At 29.0% G+C, this 20,798-nt stretch overlaps 1 protein-coding gene across 2 annotated transcripts; it reads right to left on the reverse strand.

Annotated features, from left to right (window-relative positions):
• Positions 1–49: 49 nt before the first annotated feature.
• On the reverse strand, positions 50–18,646 carry LOC132945423 (uncharacterized). Of its 2 annotated transcripts, XM_061015159.1 has the most exons (14): positions 17,994–18,646; positions 13,506–13,648; positions 8,208–8,225; positions 7,947–8,121; positions 7,795–7,868; positions 7,511–7,732; positions 7,316–7,449; positions 6,260–6,443; positions 5,964–6,139; positions 2,770–5,893; positions 2,549–2,693; positions 2,370–2,483; positions 2,136–2,291; positions 50–2,064 (listed from the first exon to the last, which is right to left on the reverse strand). In XM_061015159.1, exons 1-14 carry the CDS (start codon positions 18,073–18,075, stop codon positions 1,772–1,774), a joined length of 5,040 nt encoding a protein of 1,679 aa, XP_060871142.1. In that variant the 5' UTR covers positions 18,076–18,646; the 3' UTR covers positions 50–1,771. The 2 variants fall into 2 exon arrangements, with proteins under 2 accessions (XP_060871142.1, XP_060871143.1); XM_061015160.1 differs by lacking the exon at positions 8,208–8,225.
• Between the last annotated feature and the right edge of the window lie 2,152 nt (positions 18,647–20,798).

A 20,798-nucleotide genomic window follows, 5' to 3' on the forward strand; every position in this document is an offset into this window, starting at 1 on the left:
ACCGCCAGTGTTTGGATATAATATGATAATTGAAAAAAAACACACATAATTTAATATTTTATGCATCACCTTTATTTTAAACAATTTTTTTTTACATATGCTAGAAATAGTTGTATTTATTTTTGTAAACAATATATCTTTATTTCTATAATTAAGTAAAAGATAATTTGTTTACACTACAATAAATTCCAACAATAGAAGTTAACATTTTCACTCATTTAATTATAATAATTTTGTAAGTACATTGAAACATTGAACATTGAAAAATATATAACGTTAGGTCATACTATATTATTACCTAAATCTATGGGGCGAGTGATGCCTGTTAAATCCCGCCACAGACAGTACAATTCTATGGGACAGAAACTATATTGGGAAAAAAAGCCACCATCCCCTAACCGGGCAAGGCAGAAATTGATGGGTTCTAAAATAAAATTTCTGCCAAACTTGGCCTTCTTGGTCAATACGCAGTACGCACCATACTTAAATAAAACTAAATCTATATGATAGATGATTTCTAACTCCAGCATAATATATATGTTGGCAGAGGTTACACTCTACTAGTATACGAGTTAAGTATACATTTCTGTGTACATATTATATAGTAGTTACCGTAGAGTTACCGATATATATAATAAAAAACGATGGACATATTTTTAAAATAATATTTTCTTAATTAATAATTAGGTTATATATAAATATAAATAAGAAATAACAATAGGGAGAAACCAAAAAAAAAAAAAAAGGTTTAATACTGATAGTCCGACAATAGCACTCAGTTATGGATTTATAATTGTGTATAGCTCCTCTGGGTATTAAGCTATATATTAATATACTATTTAACGCTTAAAGACAAGATGTAAAAAAAAAAAAAACTAACACTAGAAAATAGGGGTATAGGGTGTCGCGTGTGACATGATTGGCGTCAAATGAGAACATAATTCGTATGAACACGGGTAACTAACTACATAGGGTAAAACAAATTAAATTAAAAAAAAAGTTTGCATCAATTATAATCTAATATTGGATGTTTATTTACAGATCATATTAGTTTAACTGTTTCTTTTTTGTATATAAATTTATGTGAGCTTTTAAATATCTAGGAAAATTACACTTACAACCTATTGAACAATAACAATGTGTAATGTATTTGTTTTACCCTTGTTATGTTACGCCATAATTGAAAACTTATAGTATTAATGATAGAGAAGAAAACATTTTGTTGTTAATAATAAAAATAATAATAATAGTAATAATATAAATATCATATCATTTGGACGGTGAATAAAAAAACTCCTTCTCCATATTTTTGTATTGTTAAAATAAAAATGTAATGAAATATTTACATTTGGAATATAATAATTTTAAAACTATATAAAAAAAACAAACAAATGTTAGTTACTAAAACAAATTATTTTTTGGTTATAATCATTTATTGTGATTACATCATACCAATCAATAATTTTTAATTTAGCTATCAAGGAACGTCAAACAGAACATATCAGATCAACAAGCTAATTTTGTAAACACGACAAAGCCCTCATTTTGTATACCCATACCCAAAATTTATCTTGACAAGGTGCACAACTCTGTATTATTACATAAAAATTCACGACTCCACGTATAAAACTTATAAAAACTAACATCCGTAATAGATTATTGTGTAAATAATAAATAATGTTTGGCACTTGTCCATAACATTATAAGTACGTTTGAGTACCAAGGTTTCCTACACTTGGTTTTTTTTTAAATAACCAATGATCTTAATCGTCTAGGTGTTAAACTTTTCGGTGCTAATGCTGGAAGGTGGTATGGACGTAGATTTGCATAGGTTCAAAGTCAAATGCTGTTTGGTATGACACAGCTCTCCCAAAGTGGGCGAAAGTGGTTCTTTGGGCTTTTTAATATCACTGATATTGACAACATCGTCCATTTTGAAAGATAGTATTTTACCCAATGTTTTTATGTCCATATTATCCATCTCGGCTTTTGCTAGTTCTTCATCCAGAGTAACCGCATTGACAATTGAAACCGGTTCTGGTACATCTTCATTTGAATTGACAACTAAACATACAATTGAGAAACCAATGATTAGATACTTTAAAAATAAATGCATAATTTGTCATTATCCATACTTATATTCTTGGGTTTTAGCGGAGTTAAATCAGCCGCATTCGGTTCAAAAGTGTCATCAGTAGGATTGTTTGACTTTTGACCAGGGAAAAATTGACTTTGGTTTATTTCAAATGGTTGATTTGAACTACTTATGTAAAAATCATCATCAAAAGTAGCTGTAAATAGAAAACATATTTTATTATACTTGAATTCTTGGTAGCCATAAATATGGTGCATACAAACTAGAGACTTACTTGAGGGAAAATTGAAGTTAGTTTCTTGTGGAAATGTTTGAATTGGATTACATGCTTCATCATCAATAAACGATGGACTGAGTAAATCAGTTTTTGATGAACCAGCTCCCCAATCTTAAATAAACAAATGTATTATTTTTATTGTTATAAACACATAATATTTAAAAATATACACATACCACTGAAGGATGATAAATCGAAATAATTAGGTGTGCGGTCCCAAATTGGTCCAATATCTAAATCAAACGTTTCACTATCGTCACGTGGATACTCGTAGACACAATGATAGTTTTGTTGCTTAAATGACACAGATTTTTTGGCACCCTAAACAAAAACAATTTATAATAATTTCATGGTATTTAGAAAAAAATTTATCTAAAATAATTTTTACTCTACTAACCGATTGACAGTTTGAATTGCGTAACGAGGTTTTACTGGGTATTGCATTACTGTTCCATGTGGAAGGAACAAATTCCACTTCATCATCATCATCAGTAACATCTTCCGATTTGGCAGATTCATTACCATCGCCAGTTTCGCCTTTATCATTGGACGAACCAAACACAGTTTTCCAATTGTTTAAAACATTGTCATCTGGTGATGGAATCGGCAATAATTTACGAGATTCTTGTTTTTCAGGAGTTTCGTTTACTAGTGATACTTTAAACTCTCTATGAGTTTTTTCTTCAGTAATTGTTGAATTAGAATCTAAACTCTTCCAACAATCGGCTTCATAAACAGCTTGTGTTTTTAAAGTTTTATCAACGTCAATTTTAGTTAAATTTGGTTCCGAGCTGCTGATGGCAGTTAATTCATTAACTGTCGGCCAATTGTAACTATTGAAATTTATCGAATTTGGTAACGATGTACAATGAGCAAGATCGTTTTCACAAAAAGTTTCAGAGTTTAAAAACATTTTTAACCAGTTTACGTTTTGCATGTTGTTGAACTCATCTAAGTCTTCATTTGAATTAGTATGATGCGGAGAACTCAGTAATTCTTCAATACTTTTAATTGCATTGGTTTGTTTGTCCAGAGGTAAATCATTATTACTGAGTGTTGGAGAAACAAACTGATCTGAAATTCCTGCCGACTCAGACGATGAATAAGACACTGCTGCAGCGGTTTTACTAGTCGATCCTGGTGATAACGAATCAGGGGAATATGATGCCACACTGTCAGATTCTAAATTTTCTAATATATCATCTGTATCAGAGTTAACTTCTTCAATTGTATACGTGTTGTTTAAAACATTAATTTCTTGTTTCTCTGACACATCTGTGTCCAATATGATTGCTTCATTAGTTATAGTGTCAATAATTAAAACATCATCTTGAACATTATCATCTAATTCCGATGAAGAATCAACAAGTTTTTCTCTACTTATGACTAGATGGTCGGTAGAAGTATCTGTTAAAATACATGAAGGACTGGGATTTTCTGAAAAATTATCAACTATTTCGGGTTCTTCATCTTCGTCTTCTTCAAATATTGTGGACAAAGGAGGAGGATAAACGTTGTAATGTATGACCATATCTGTATGATCAGTGTTTTCTGCTACATTTTCATTTTCTTCTAATGAAATGTTTAAATTCCTAGAATCATTATCGTTTTGATTAACTTTACCTCTAAGTTCTTGTCTTATAGCTTCTGCATATTCTTCATCTAATGATAATTCTTTATCATCAGTTTCATCATCATGGTTTAAAGTATCTGGTAGCCAACCAGATGTCTTTTGATATGGCGGATGTAAATACCAAGATTCTGAAAGACCTTCGATGATATCGTCAATTTCATATTGACCTTTACTCTCACATTGTTTATTATCATCATCAGATATTCCTTCAAATTTAGATTGATCATTGTGGATTTTGTCTTCATACAAATCATGTACTTTGATCACAGTAATTTCATTGTCGTCTTCATCTTCTGATTTATCATTTAGAAATTCTGTACTACCATCTTCACTTGTTATCTGTTCGATTTCACAACCGGAGTCATCAGAGCCATTCTTTAACACAGTGATATTGTTGTAGTAGTTATAAGCTTCGCTTGACTCGTTAAATGTATAATTTGGAGTACTCAAACTTTTGGTTTCCAGAGTATCTTTAGTAGAAATATCTTCACAATTTGTGTAATCTGATGTATGGCCAGAGTCCGATTCTAATGTGCTATAAGTGGATTCTTTGACGGCTTCATCTAAGACTAGGTGTTTTGATTTGCATTCTACTTTTGTGTCTTCAGATTCTTCTAAAACAGGCTTACTAAAGTCGAATATATTGGAGTCCCATTTCATTGACTCATAAGGGTTAAATGTAAAACTGACATTTTCAAATATTGAATTATCTAACTTTTCATTGATTGGTTTCTCTGTTAGAGAGGAAGTAATACCCTTATAATAATCTATTGTGAAATTTTCACATGGACCCAGAAGGACAGAAGAGTTATTGGCAGCTGTTGAACATTGAGTTGTGTTTGGTAAAATGAATGGGTTATTTTTAATATTTTTTTCCGAGGCTTCAATCTCTAAAAAAGGATTGGTATTATTATTTGTTTTAGTATCCTTTTTTACTTTCATACTATTATCAATTTGTAAAGATAAATATGAAAGCGAATCGTCATCTCTATTTTTTAAGGCTGTTTGGAATTTTTTCAAAGTATCTTGAAAATCATGATCATCTTGTGCGTTTCTTAAGTCGCTATCACTAGTAAATGTAAGACTATTTAAGAGCGGAACAGCTAACCGATTGTTCTTAAAACTGTTTTGCCTTGATAACGAATTTAATGGAGTATCACCTTCACTACTTTCACTAGCATCAATATGAGTCAGTACCATCAAATCTGCAACACTTTTTGATTTCTGTTTGACTTTTTCAGAAAACTCACCTCGCTCAATTCTTAATCTCCAATGTTCATCTTCTGTATCTGTCCCAGATGACTCATTACCAGAACGTCTTTCTAAATATGAGTTATCATTATAAGAATTTTCAAATAGTGGACGGCTTATTTTATTACCGGCTATTGGACCGAGTCTAAAATTAACAATTGGTGGGGAGCACTCAGCATCAGAAGATGTAGGTTCACCAGCTAAAGCTTCGTCTAACTCTCTAATAGCATTATTTATCCCTTCCATAAATTGAATACTATCATCTGTTCTTATCCAAGGGTCATTTGACGTTGTAAGATCCTCTAACGATCCATGCAATATTTCCAAGGACGGGGATTTTTTGGATTGATTAAATACATCAACGCCACTAGACGCAGATGGTTGAGAACTGATATCACTCATGTCATCTGCGTATATTTGAACTTCACATGATTTTGGTCTATTGACAGAGCTCATTATTCCCGAGTCACTATCACTTCTAACAAAATCTTTAGAAAACATAGGGCTTGAATTTGAGGAAATAGGATCAAAATTAGCTTTTAACATGCTATAGGTTTCTTCCAGAGATGATATAATTTCTGGAAATGTCGGTCTTTTTGATAGGTCACTATTCCAACACCGCAACATTACTTGATATCTAAATACAAATAGTTATAACAATATTATTAATTAATACATGTACTAATAAAATAACAAGCGTAGTTTACATTTGCTGAGAGAGTTTATGATGTTTAGATGATGGTGGAAGTAAAAGTGGAGTACGTTCAATAAATACAGCAGATAGAACGGCTAAATCGCTAAGAGAACCATACGGTTGAGCACCATTTTCCATTATTTCCCATATTACCACTGCAGCACTCCATACATTTCCTTCCACAGTAACCTAAAAATAAAGTATAATTGTTGTATAATATTTGCACTTTAACTACTAATTCAAATGTGTATGTATTTTGTCTATAATGTATAAACATATTAGGTATAATGTATATTGTCTAATATTTACCTTTTTGGTCTCAATGACAGATTCAGAGACATTTAAGGTTTCAGGAGAACTCCATCTAATAGGAATGGCCACTCCCTCTTCTGTGAAATAATAATCTTCCTTATATGTTTGGGTGCTGATACCATAATCACCAATTTTTACTACATTGTCAGGAAATACTAAAAAGTTTCTTGCCGCTACATCCCTAAAGTATACATTGTTAAAAGTCAGAAAAATTTAAATTTTAGTTATTTATTTCTACTATATTAATTGAATATCTATACTTAGTTTATAAATTGCAATATATATTATATAATCTATCTCTACTTGCAAACATGATTTTCATTAATAACCATGAAGATTCTTTTATGAAATATTTTTCCTAATATCTAAAATATTAGGCTTCTTCAACGATATAATTTTGAATATTGATATAGTTTTGTTTTGTGATATTGAATTGGAATATCAAAAAAGAAATTGAGATATCGATATTATATTGATGCTACAAATTATTGTTAGCTCGAAAAAATTGTTTTTAAAATATATTATACAAGTTCTATGGCATTAAAATCACTTGGTTTCTGGTAACCCAAATACCCAATGGCCATTAATTAAAAACTAAAAACTAATTCTGATTATGATGTATTCAATATTGTACTATATATTTCAATTATCGATATATCATATGATATAATATTATGATTATCGATATCTAAATTTCTGAAAAAATATGTCATTCACCATGTACTGTTAGTTCACAATAATTGGCATTTCTGGACTTAAGTTCAAGGGTAGGTAATGCCGCTGATAAAATGAGGCCATATTATGCCATAAAAAAGTGTCTGCCCCAGCTCACAGAGTATGTAGCGCACACCTATGGTCACATGGCCACGATAACCTAACTATTAGTAAACAGGTGGGGTGATGCAATATACACAAAATTTACATTTTTTAAACTAATTAGGTAATTACCTATTTATATAAAACAGTTAAAAAATTAAAAATGGATTAAAATGACTAATTTGTGGGTATATTGATATGTATAAATATTATATATACTTATTAGTTATTACTTACGTATGGACAGCTCCACTTTTTAAATATTGCAAAAGCCCATTGACTACTTGAACAGACATTTTGAGTTTACGTTCTAATTGGGTTTCATATTCATTGGTGTCTGCATTGTTGCGGAGCCACATTTTCAAATCACCCTAAAAATAATATACTTTTAACATATTGAGTACAGATAATTATTACAATCATTTTGCTTACACATGGACTAGACTCGAATATTAACAATAATGGGTCCATTTTGATACAAGCAGCTACAAGTCCTAAAACTAAGTGATTTCCATTTTTCACTTTAATTTTATGAGGAGCAGCTTCTTGTAAGAATTTTAGTCGTTCGGAATCAGTAGCATCATCTCTTAAGATGCGAACTACTACTTTATTATTTTCACCTTGGTTCAAGCCAACCACTTCACCACTTACCACCTAAAATGAGTTGTAATATTTATTTATTTATAAATAATAAAGAAATAAATTATTGGTATTACCCTTCCAAACCATCCAGAACCAAGTTCATGATGAAATTGTAATCGGGATCTTGGAAAATTTGATAGTGAATCATCTAAAATAATAAAAGTTAAGTAAAATTATAAAATAATTTAAATAGTATTTAGTTTTTTAATATTTTTACTTTACTTACTTATCCATTCTTTAAATAATGACTGATATTTAATTGATGGTGAAAGCTGTTCAATATTGATGACAGTAGAGTCTGATCTTGACAACTCGTTACTATGAAGATTGCTAATAGGGTTGACAAATGCCAATCCTGGAGAACTGTAATCCCTTGTGGAGAGTACTTCATTTTGGAACTCCTTAAAAAGAGTTTAAAAAAATGGTCAGTAAAAATCTAAGGTCTGAGCTCCAAAGTGAGGCTGTTTAAATATTAGATTATTCAAACCTGTGTTACTGTGGAATCCTTTAATGTAATAGCAAATTAAAACAAAAAAACAAAAATGATTTAATTTAAAAACATATAAATACCCAGTTTATAAATAAATAATTATTATGATATCACATCATTGTAGGTTTTAAATTATTAAAAAAAAAGATTTTCGAAAATATTAGTTTTATATATTATGTGCCCATTTTATCTATTGGTTTATATTTTCAATTGTGGAACGTGACAAATGACAATTTGTTATTTATTATTGACCATCTTATATTTAAAAGTAGCGCCACGCTGTAAAGATTTTCATGTTATAATGAAAATATCCTATGGCGCTGCAACCGAAAACTATAATATAGAAGGTCGATGTTCTCTGTTTGACAATGAAACTCCGTACATTTAGGTATCATTGGTCATGGTTCAGGCTGTACAGAGAATATAATATAAGACACATACAACATACATGCAACACACGGCGCAAACAATGAAAATCTCGTTGGATCTGATGCCAAAATCGTCTCGGCAAAATCTTATTACATTTTAATTACACGGTGTAGGTATATAATTGTTAATTGAAACCAAAAACGCATATTAGCGGGAAAATCTTGGCTATAAATACAATTTTCTAAATTCATTTATTTTAATTAATCTACAATTGATTCTAGCCGGCAGCGAGGAAAAATATTTCAATAGGGATTACATGTCACAAATCAATAATTTTCGTAACACGAGATTGCAAAATGTACATTGTAGAGATTTTCAATTTTTACAAAACAACTTTAAATTCTACGGAGCTTACAAGATATTGAAACTTGAAAGATAATCAAAACACTTGATAAAACATGTATACCATACCTATATTTTGAGGCACTTGTATTTGTGTACTCATTGCACTTTGTAGGCACCTATTTATTAGAACTAGCGGCGATTCATTAACTATTAAGCAAAGCCACAAAAGTAGTTATTGCTAGAATTATTGTATCCGATTGTTATCGATAATTTACAATAATAATAATAAAAAATACGTTTCTAACGGAATGAAAACAAATAAATATATAATATAGGTGCCTACTATAAATGAGCTTGGTTAGAGACAACAAGATAGAAGATTGACCAGACAGAGACAACAAAATTAAAACAGTGTTCGTGTTTTGAAAAACAATTTAGATAGGCAGTCTGGGATGGGAAAGTTGAATATTTGTTTTTCTTTACTATTTACTATTTATGCCCAGCTACTAAATAGACAACTTATAATAAATAATAATTAAATAGAATTTAATATAGGTGTTAAGGCCGTTAAGGGCTAAACGGTGTTAAATATAATAACTAAAACATAATATAATGTGTATGTTATTGAAACTAGACGAATTTATTGGTTCGTAGAAAAAACGTGTTACTAGTTTTATGTTGGGTTGCATAGCAAATTGATTAATTTAATGGTTTAATAAAATTGTATGGACCAATCATGTTTAAGGGGCATTAGTTCACTATTGATTCATTTAATGTTTAGTGATTGTTTTGTTTGTGCTACCCGGCAAATATTTGTTTAGTACCTATACCATTTGAATTAAAATAATTTTTTTCAGATCAAATATAATAATAATAATAAAAAAATATGACGTTATTTAATGGATATGTCATTAGTCATTACTCATTGGTAACAAAATATGACGATAAATATTAAATATTATTTTTATAAATACGATTATGATTGAAATAAACGTATTTTATCTGGATATAGGTAGGCAGCATAGATAAACAAAAGGTATTGTAATGTAAAAAAATATGTCGACAGTGAAAAATAAGCTATAAAAAGCTTATTAATCAATTAAATTTCAATAAAAGCATAGAACTTCAATTAGAATAAACATGACCGAAGTATAATGATAAGAAGAGTTATCTTCTCAATGTTTGATAAGAAAATGTCACGAACTATAAATATTTTAGCAATTAAGTATTAATACAAATAATAAAAATGGACTTTACTATAAAACTATGCCACAGGCCCACAGACCATCTAGTACACACATTATCATGTCCGTCTGCATAGTCAATGTATGTGTACAGTAAACGATGTCTTATATATTGTGATACATACAATGCATACGGCCGTCATAATTTTAAAGCATTATAATATATAAATCATAAATGTAATTTAGTATCAAAATGAAGTTTAAGTCATAAACATACAATCCAATGATTATAATAATTGCTCGTCTAGTATGGTATGCTAAAATAATGTGACCATTAGTCATTAGAGAGACTTTTTTTCGGATAAGTAGTAAAAATGTGATATTATGTATAATAGCTAAAAACTGTTCTGGATTCATTAAGACCGCACGAGGTACGATGGCATTTGGGTAATTTAAATTCTATATAGTATTTCGACCTGTGCGGATAACTCCTGACTCGAATTTGTATTGTTTCTCAGAAATAGCACGCTCAAAGTGTTGTGTGAAAAATAAATTACGTCACTGATATATTAAGTTTTAATAATAGATAATCAATAAATATTGATATTAAATTTACAAAAATAGAAATGATGTACACCCCCTTAGCTGTGTCTATGCGCCACACTCGTTAACATTACTTTGCTCACTAATTATAACATTATATTATCGATTCAAATTTAAAACAATACTACGTTTTATGAAGTATCAATTATTATATTCAGGAAACGATTCTGAATAAAATTATGTTTATCTAACCGTTTTTGAAAATTATAACACGTAACTAACATGTGAACATTTCTGTAAATCTCCACGAGGATTATTATTTACTAAATTTTAATAAAATAACTTAAACTGATTTTGTTATGAACTAAGCAGAGATCAGTTTTTTTTTAAATATCCTTCTCTGGCATATAATTGAACTCGGGACTTGTTCTGAATTTTTTTAGAGAACACGGAACTTAAAAAATACGATATTATCTGTGAAAAATCTTTCTTTTTTTAAACTAATCAACTAACAAGTCAGCATATACTAAAAATTCTCACTACTCAGAATTTAAAATCATAAAAATCGTATTTATCAGCCCAATGTATTGAAAAATATATAATACTGCTCATAGGTATAATATATTATATAATACCTAATTGTATTGCTTTTAGTTTTCCCTATTTCGATTTCAATTTTTACTGGTGGAGTATGTTAAAACGTAAAATGATTTATATATTATTAATATAATAACAACTATTATAAATAATAACGGGGGGAAATTATAATAATAGTACAATATTGACCCACTCGACATTCATCATTCAAATACCAATTTTAAACATCGGGTTTTTTAATAATTCATTTCAAAATTTTTTTTACTAAAGACAAATTAATCACGTAGTACGAAAAACAAATATTATAGACGTATAAAATCGCATTAGAAACTTTTTTATTTATATATACTGCACATTAACCACAAACAATGTGTGCACCACTCATTATATGCCTATGCCATTTAGGTTAAATGTATACACGTCTCGTCTCTTACACTGAACCAATTCCTATTACAATTTATTTTAGCCATTTAGATGTTCAATTTAACTGGTTGATGTCTATTGAAAGAATGAAAACATAAATAATTTTGGAAATCACCCATAAACCTACATATTGTATTGAAATACAAATACCTAAGATTAAATATATTGTATAACCCGGGGGCCGGTAATTTAAAATTATCTATTAGCTCTTTAATAGTAAATTTACTATCATATTATGGTCGTACATTATAACACAAACACAATAGGTAAAAGTAATATTTCAATAGTCAAACATATTTTGCAATACAATATTGAGGTCTGTATAATGTAAGTGTTTAGTTTGTGAAATTGTTTAAAAAAGTTAAAACTATAAATTGATTACAACTGAATCTTAATAATTATCAAAATATTATATTAAAATAAGTTTTGATACGTGAAACTTTTTAGTTAAAATAATTGATGTTTCAAAAAAATATACAATATTAAACTTAAATAATAAATATTAATTTTTCCAATCTAAAGTTATTTTTAAACTAACATAAATACTAAAAATAATTAATGTGAATTAAACAGGATCAAGAATAAATATAGGCAGGTACCGTATGTTACATTTACACATCTGATTCTGCGTTTGATCCAATACAAATGAGGTGAATATAACTGTAATGGCTATTAGGTAGACTATATTTTTTTTTCCTACCAATTGCCAATCATATTCAATAACATGAGCTACATTCACTTTAAAAGTAATTCTGATTCAACCACAAAATCACCTACTAAAACACAATATCTACTAGATTAATTTTTTAGGTGTATTGAATAATTTTGGTAAGATAATATAATAAACATTAGTTAATTTTAATACATCTATAGAAATTAGTTGAACATTTTACTATAGGTACTGTACTTTTCTATTAATACTCTAGAAACTCGATAAACTAGACCGGTTTAAAATTATCCCACATGAACCATGTAAATTATATTGATTCAAACATCCCAGTGCATTATTTTTCACATTGGTTTAGTCTCAGCAAATGTCTAGACTAATTCAATAATCAATAGTAGTTATAATATAAATCATAAGATACCTAACTCGAATTTTATTTTTAAATTTGTAAACAACAACAGTTGAATCCTTAGTAGCAAAAAAATGCTATAAATACATTATTAGTGTTTAAAATAAGAAAAACTTATTTATATAATGATAATAAAACCTGAATGATTAGTAATTAGTAATTTATTAAACCAGTATTTTTTAAACAAGTTGTAGAATATTGTTAGTATTGTATACTTGCATAAGTATTAATAAACAAAGTTAGAAAATAGTTTTTAGACAACTAAAATAAATAAATGTTAATTATTAAGTGACTGTAAAATAATGTAATTATCTTTTTTATAAGTTAAGGCCAATGCCCAATACACGCTTATAGTATGAAGTAACACATACATAACAATTTAAGCAGGTTAATTTTTTTTCACTTTAGTCCTTTCTTATGATAAAATCCTCCAGTGTTTAAAAATTAACGAAAAAATAATCATACGACAATATTATAGGTATCAGTAATTTTTTTAAGCCAATATAATAATACAAACAATTAAGGTTCTCAAACTATACAACTAACTTCCCAATTCCCCCCAAAAAAGTACCTATGTTAAATTTCAGTCTACTATAAATAAGTTATCTATTACTTAAATTACTTTTGGTCAATGTATGTTGTATGTGTATCTCTTTTTCTAATAACACAAGCTATACTTATGAAATAGGCGTATCAATAACAATTAAAATTTTTTTTTTTTTATGCCTACTGTTATTGTTAAAACTAGTAAAATTTACCTTAAAACTGAATCTACTGTTTCGACAACAGTCCAAGCAGCCAACCATAAAGACAACTACACATATAGTAAAAATGACTGCAACTATTGATGCTTCTAGCCAAGTATTATAACTGCTCCATAATACTGTACTAGAATTTAAATCTGAAAAATGTATAAATACACAAATTTGAATTAGTAATCATGTTATATTATGGTAACAGTTGAACAAATTTAACTTTTAAAAAATAATGATCAAATAATTTATTTTTTGGTTTTTATCAGGTAAAAACTTATTAAATTTAAATAAAAAAATATTTTAAAATAAGCTATGTGATCATGCAACAGGTCATTTTTTTTTATGTATGAAATATGAATGTGATAGGTATAACAAATAAATGTGTTTATTATGATAAGGTATATTATATAACTAATGTTTAAAACATAACAAATTAAAAAAAAAAACAATACATAAATAATTATAGTTAAAGTACTTATTGTTTGCTTATGTTCTCAACGTACTTTAACTTATCTCCAAATTGTATAATATGCAAGATAATTTACTCTATTGCCGACCTTGAACCTATGTAGAATAAGGTATCTATGTATCATATATTGCGCATATTGTAATATTTAAAAACACAATTGTTGTATCAACTTAAATCAAATAAATTTTGAAAGGTTCCCAATACTAAATATATCATTTATCTATTATACCTATAAACAAATTGACAGCATTGCGCCTATCACCAGACCTTGCCAGTTCGTGGGGATGAGATAGTGAGTGAGAAAACACTGTAACGTCCAAAGCATAGTTCTTTCTCTCTCACCTGTATTGTCCGCAGGTTTCTCTCTCTAAGCGCTGCCCATTAGTTTATAGGTCCATGCATTTATCTAATATGAAGATGTTACCCCAGAGTAATTTTAATAGATAATTGGATACAAAATAAAAATATTACTATAGGTTTCTAATTATAACTTGAGAATTTAATTAGGTATTCTAAGGAGGGATTAAAAGGTTCTTATTTTTAACCATTATCTACTACTTTTCAAATAACTGGAGGATTAAGTACTCTTAGTACCTATCAATAACTTATTAAAAACCACTATAAATTGTTTAAATATAATGACATAGGGAGCAATGAAGGAATTTTTATTTCATATAAACATATGTCATATGTGTACCTACTGTACCTATAGAATATGAAACAATAAAAAGTTGAGTATCTATTTAGTTGGTTAGTTTTTAGAATTCATGAGCAGTAGAGTTGACTGTTTATTTATACAGCTGAGATATTAGCAAATAGTAGGTGTAATAAAAATGGACAGCCAAAATAATTACTCTGTGTGTTGGTCATTAGTCATTACATAAATATAAGTCTGGATATAGTTTGAATAAGGATTCAATATTTAATTTAAAATGGATGATAATAATATTGTACTTTGTCAAAAAGTGTTTCAAATCAACAATGGATTATTGAATTGAGTTACTTTTTTTATTGTTACATTAGTATCTGCAATTATTTTAAGCGGGGAAAGGAAAAAAGGGTAATTTTAGTGTATGAGATGATTGTAGTTAATATTTTGTACCAATTATAAAAAAAATTGTTTTTAAATCACCTATGATAAGTAACTCTGTAGACTGTAAGTGACAACTTACAATATAACTACTAACTAGGAAACAATTTATTTTTGTATTTATTATATAAAAAAATTATTTTATTTTAGTTAAGTATATCCTTGAGTATATTATCAAACATTTTGTTATGGTTATAATTTAATCTATAATTTAGGTATCAATGTTTAAAAATAAAAAGAAACTGGTTTGATTTAAAAATATTTTTTTTGATGAGCTTTTAGGTAAGTTATGTTTTTTATAAAACATTAATTATTATCAATTTTAATTTATTTTATTATTCATAAAAAACATGTAGAAGATTTAAACTTTAATGGAACAGAGCCAGTTACCTATAGTTGTTTTAAATTTAAAAATGAGTTTTGAATAGACAAACTTCATAGACTCATATGAGATGTTTACATTGAGTAATATTGGAGTCAAGCTGTACATATTGCTATTTTTATAAACTAAGTCAAATCTTAATTTGGCATTAGATTTGGTAGTTACCTATTGGATACTGAGAAAGCTTAGAAAATAATACTACCTGTGTTGGGTACTTAGTAACATAACATAATATGTTACTCGTTACTATAAAAGGTCCTTTTTCTAAGTAATGCTTAAGTAATTTTGATAGGAAGTAAAATTATTAACAAAATAACAGTTTAATTATTTTTGAAAAATTTGTAAGCATGACACTGCTTAAGACATAGTATTATATAATTATATTACAATAAAGAAATCAGTAATAATGTAATTTTAATTACAGTTTTACATATATGTAATATTTCTTATTGAACTTATAAAAACTATATAGCTATTATCCTTGCTATTATAATTAAAAAATAAGTGTAAATTGTGTTTTATGTGTAAATATTATTTGAAATTTGTATTTTTGGAAAAAAGACGATAATGATTGATGAGTAGGTTTATAGTTATTAACATGAGTATAGCACAGGCAGCGGCACCTATGTAGTAGATGATTTATTTTTAGATATTAACCCATAGATGAATATTATACAGAGTACTGTCAATGACTACATTGAAAGGCTGGAGTATTTGAAATCAAAAATAATCAATTACCTTGCATTTTATTCAGGTACCTATATTTAGTCTTTATATTAGAATTTTTATTAATTAAGAGTATTGTAATTTTCATATAGAGCAGAAGATCAAGGCATAACTTCCTCCAATACTTCAGTCAAAAGACTATCTAGAGTAACATGGGATATATTTTGTACCTATCAAAAAAGGGTATCTTTAAAGCTCGGTTTAAAGTGATGAGTGTCAAAAATATTAATACAAAATTTATAGGTTAGTTAATCAAAAATAAGTAACCACATTGTAACAATATAGAACTAGTTACTTTATTTTGGATAAGAACAGTATAGTATAACCAACACATTACTTTTGTATTGAAGTAACCAAGGAGTAACCTAGTTATCTTTTTAGTTAGGAACTTATAATGTACCTACCTAACTTGGTTATTTTTAAAAAGTAACATACCCGGGAACATACCTAACACTGAAGCCTACAAAGTGAATACCAACATTTAATACACAATAATAAGTTGCAATAGTCCAATCACTTCAACTAGATTTTATATACCAATAGGTACATTTCATACTTTATTTTCAAATTTAATATCACAAATGTCAATAGACATTTAAAAGATTAAATTAAGTTTCAATATAGGTACATTGATATTCAATTTGGGATTCAATTAAATACCTATTTTTAATATTCTAAAATTTAATTTCTCATATCATTCGATAATACCTAGGTCAATAACTTTAATATTTATTCATGAAAAGTAAATATAGTAGGTATACAGAGATAAACAAAATATTCAACGAGGCATCTTAAATGAAGAATTTTATCTAGGTAAAGACAATTTTTTGTTTACAGGCGATATTCACAGTAATATGAGAATCATAAATTAAATATTAATTTAAAAATGTACAAACACTTATGATTGTTATGCAATTTTTTCAACTCAATAGATAGATTAAATCTCAAAATGTATAAAACATTTGAAATTAAGTACCTAGGTGTCTAATATTATGGTATCTAATCCAATATCTAAAATGCAATAACATAGGTACCTACTACCTACCTGTATAGTAGAGTAACTAGTATAGTAAGTGGATGTTTAGGAAATTTAAATTTCTTTAGCATAATATAGGTAGTAATAGTTATTACTTTAAATACTTAATAAATCCTCATAATCTTATTGAATTTAACAAATTAAAATACTTAGGTATTATACTGGCATAAAACTAGCTTAAAGATAGATAGAAAGATCATGTAAGATTACATGAGTTCTAAATCAATTGATACCTACTTGTCGTCTTGAATTATATTGTAAAATAAATGATTGAGTTGTAAGTACCTATGAAATGTTAATAGGTACTGCTTTTTATTAGCGAAACAAAATGTATGTGTGCCTATGTATCACATAGTAAGTAGGTAGAAAGTGTTTCAAATAAAGTATTGAAGACTACTTGTGAAAAATTACCTTCATAGGTAATGGGTACTCCGATAAAATCTTATCATATAGGTAATACCTATGTAAAAAACTATAGAGTACCTATCTAGATTGAAAAAGATAAGGATCTCAGTATTGTAAAATTCTTTGCAATACCAGTCATAGACTGAAAGATGATTGCGTAATTTTATTACACACAGGCAGTTACAAGTGTCGCAAAGTGTTACACCTTAAAGTTGTGGGTTCTATCGACTGGAGTTAACTTCTACTACCTATGGCAGCACGGTGCTCCAGGTCGGACGCTACCTACTCAAAGACTAGCAAGACGTTAAAAATGATTTATCATGTATAGGAAAATTAATTTATGTGGTAATTAAAACAATAATCATTAAAAACATTGCCATCACCTCCGATCGGATACGATGCTGACGATTCGATCCAGGTCGAAACCAAACACAACCACAGCAACGGGACGGCGGTGTGTTCCATTTTTAGCTCTGGCTCGTGTTCAGGGCCTTGGCCATTTCTCTAGAGTTCAGCCACGCCGCACGGACGGACAACTGCTGCTGTCGTTGAAACGTCGTGACGTACGACACAGAGGCGGCCGCACAAGTCATGTGCCCACCGACGACGGTCGGCCAAACATATTATTTTCAATCACTCACAGCTCAACGATAGGCAGGTCGTACGCGGCGCCCCAATCGGGGGGTATATTTGACACGAATTCGGCACGTCCAGAAGGAAAATCTGTTTACATTTTTGGCGCGTACACACGTTTACGGATGGGAAGGACTGTGCGCGAAATAATCCGAACGAACGTCAACGAGTGCAATCAAGATAAAACCGATCTACGGACGATATTCCGGAAAATCGGAAAAATGACGTACTATGGATACGAAAATGACGAAAAAAAAATTAACGGGAAATGACGACGATTACCGTCGAGTGGTACAACAGGGGCTACCGGAAATGCACGACGTTTTCCCCGTACGGTGCGGATTCGCGAAAAGAAAACATGACTCACTGTCGTACGATTGCGACTACTGCGCGGATCACCGATCGTTCGCGGGCGGGGGAAAGGTGTGTTTTACAATGGTTGGCGGGGTGGGAGTTGTACGCCAGACGACTACGAGGACGACCAAACTGCGATAACAGACGGGCGCAGATAAGAAGATTGTTATCAAAACCGTTGATAACAAAACGCGTAGATAACAATAAAGATCTCGACATGAATTTACTTATCGGATTTAAATGGACCACGACTACAATATTGATTTAAAATTTGAATTCAAATGTTTGTACAATATTATGATAGGCGTTAACTGTTACACAATATGCAATACCAGAAGGAAATGGAATAAAAATAAAATAAATTATGTATTCGTTCAATTGTTTGAATAACCGTACATATACAAGGGCGTTTTCAGGCATTTCATGGTGGTGGGAGGGGTGGGGGACAATACAGTTGGAAAGTGGGGGGTGTCGTGGGTGTCCCCTACATCCACCAGGGTTTGGTGGGAACACTGGGAATTAATTACAATTAAACTATATTTTTATAATAATAATAATATATGAGGAGTGTATTTTAAAGGTAAACTACTTAACAACAATAATATTTTAATTCCTAATAATAGTTGGTATTCTCAAAAAGTTTTAACGTTTTTGGAAGCAACAATAATGAACAAAACAACATATTATATGGAAAAAAATTATAACGAACATTTTTAAGCTATTTATTTTTTATTGATTGTCTTCATAGGTACATTTTTTATTTCGTATTCTAAAGCAGAATATTTTTCGGAGATTAATATTATGATATATAGAAATTGAATTTCCAATGAGTAGTATATTACGTAGTATATTATACTAAAAATATATTAACTAATTTAAAATATTATATTATTTAATGTTAGTGTTATATTTTTGTCAAATTGAAATTCTACCTACTGTATTATTACTACTAAAGGGTACCTACCCGTTTATAGATAAATAAATATATATATATTATATAACAATAACATATAATATTATAATGACAATGTGTACCTGTTTATCAATATTATAATAATATAATAATTATCATTAACATTTTATATATTTTTATTATTATTGGGATTTTTTTCCAGGAATTATTTTTCCTAAGGATTTTCAGAATTCATATTACCCACTTATTTACATCATATTGTTAATTTTTCTGGTGATACTCTATTCGACCACTGTTTAAACTTTAAATAATTATATAACGACTATTTATTATATGATGTACATTGTACATCGTTTATGAGTAATTAACTACTTGTTTGAATGTTATTTGAAACTGGATTCAAACATCAAAATGCTAAGATAGTATAGATAATAGGTAATATGGCCTAAGCCATGAATATCATAATATATAATATATATATAATACTAGCTGAACCCGTGCACTTCGTTGCCCGTTAAATGTACCAAATCTATATGACTCAAACTTTGTTCAATTCGTTATTTAATATTCGGTGTATGGTGTTCAAAATTAATCTTAACTTTTCCGTTGCCCTGAATAAAAATTCTGTTTGCAGCAGTGTATTATCAGGTGGGCAATCTACCCGTGGTAGACCCCGTGCCGTTTGTGCGTAAGTGTATGATTTAACTCTAAAGTATCAAAGTTATACCAAGTTTGTCGTATTCTACCTATGGTGGATTAATATAATCAATTAATACAAAATCCTAACCTAACCTGTTGCGGCACTGTTGTATTTTTGAAATCCAGATTTCCTACTTTTCCGGTGGATTTTCCTACAATTTTCTTTCATAAAAACCTTCACTGTGATATGCTCTTTCGTTTAAAAAAAAATCAAGAAGATCTGATAAGTAGTTCCAGATTTTACCCTGTACAAAGATTTTCATTTCACATTTTATATAGTTAGAAGATATATATATAAATATTGACAAAAAATAATAAAACAAATCAACAAACATACCCGTAACCAATAGCAAGCAATATATAATAAACTATTATTATTTTAATCTGCAACTAAATTTTTTATTATTTAGTTTATTTTTTTCTGGACAGATGGCGCCATTGTTGTATTTTTTGGCATCAACATTTTCTACTTTTTCAGTGGATTTTCCTTCAATTGTTTTACATAAGAACCTTCTCCTGACAATTACGAACACAACCAAAAAAGCATTAGCGAAATCGGTCGAGCCGTTTACGCGTGATGCGATGACCA

The sequence above is a fragment of the Metopolophium dirhodum genome, chromosome 5 (assembly GCF_019925205.1).
Source record: "Metopolophium dirhodum isolate CAU chromosome 5, ASM1992520v1, whole genome shotgun sequence".
Classification (NCBI taxonomy): domain Eukaryota; kingdom Metazoa; phylum Arthropoda; class Insecta; order Hemiptera; family Aphididae; genus Metopolophium; species Metopolophium dirhodum.

Excerpts from the sequence above, each read along its gene's own strand:
- LOC132945423 (XM_061015159.1), bottom strand. The coding sequence starts at position 18,075 with ATGGAACACACCGCCGTCCCGTTGCTGTGGTTGTGTTTGGTTTCGACC. Across the intron at positions 2,484-2,548 it reads CGATTTATCATCCTTCAGTG|ATTGGGGAGCTGGTTCATCA; the intron begins GTATGTGTATAT and ends TGTTTATTTAAG. Across the intron at positions 2,065-2,135 it reads GCTAAAACCCAAGAATATAA|TTGTCAATTCAAATGAAGAT; the intron begins GTATGGATAATG and ends TTGTATGTTTAG.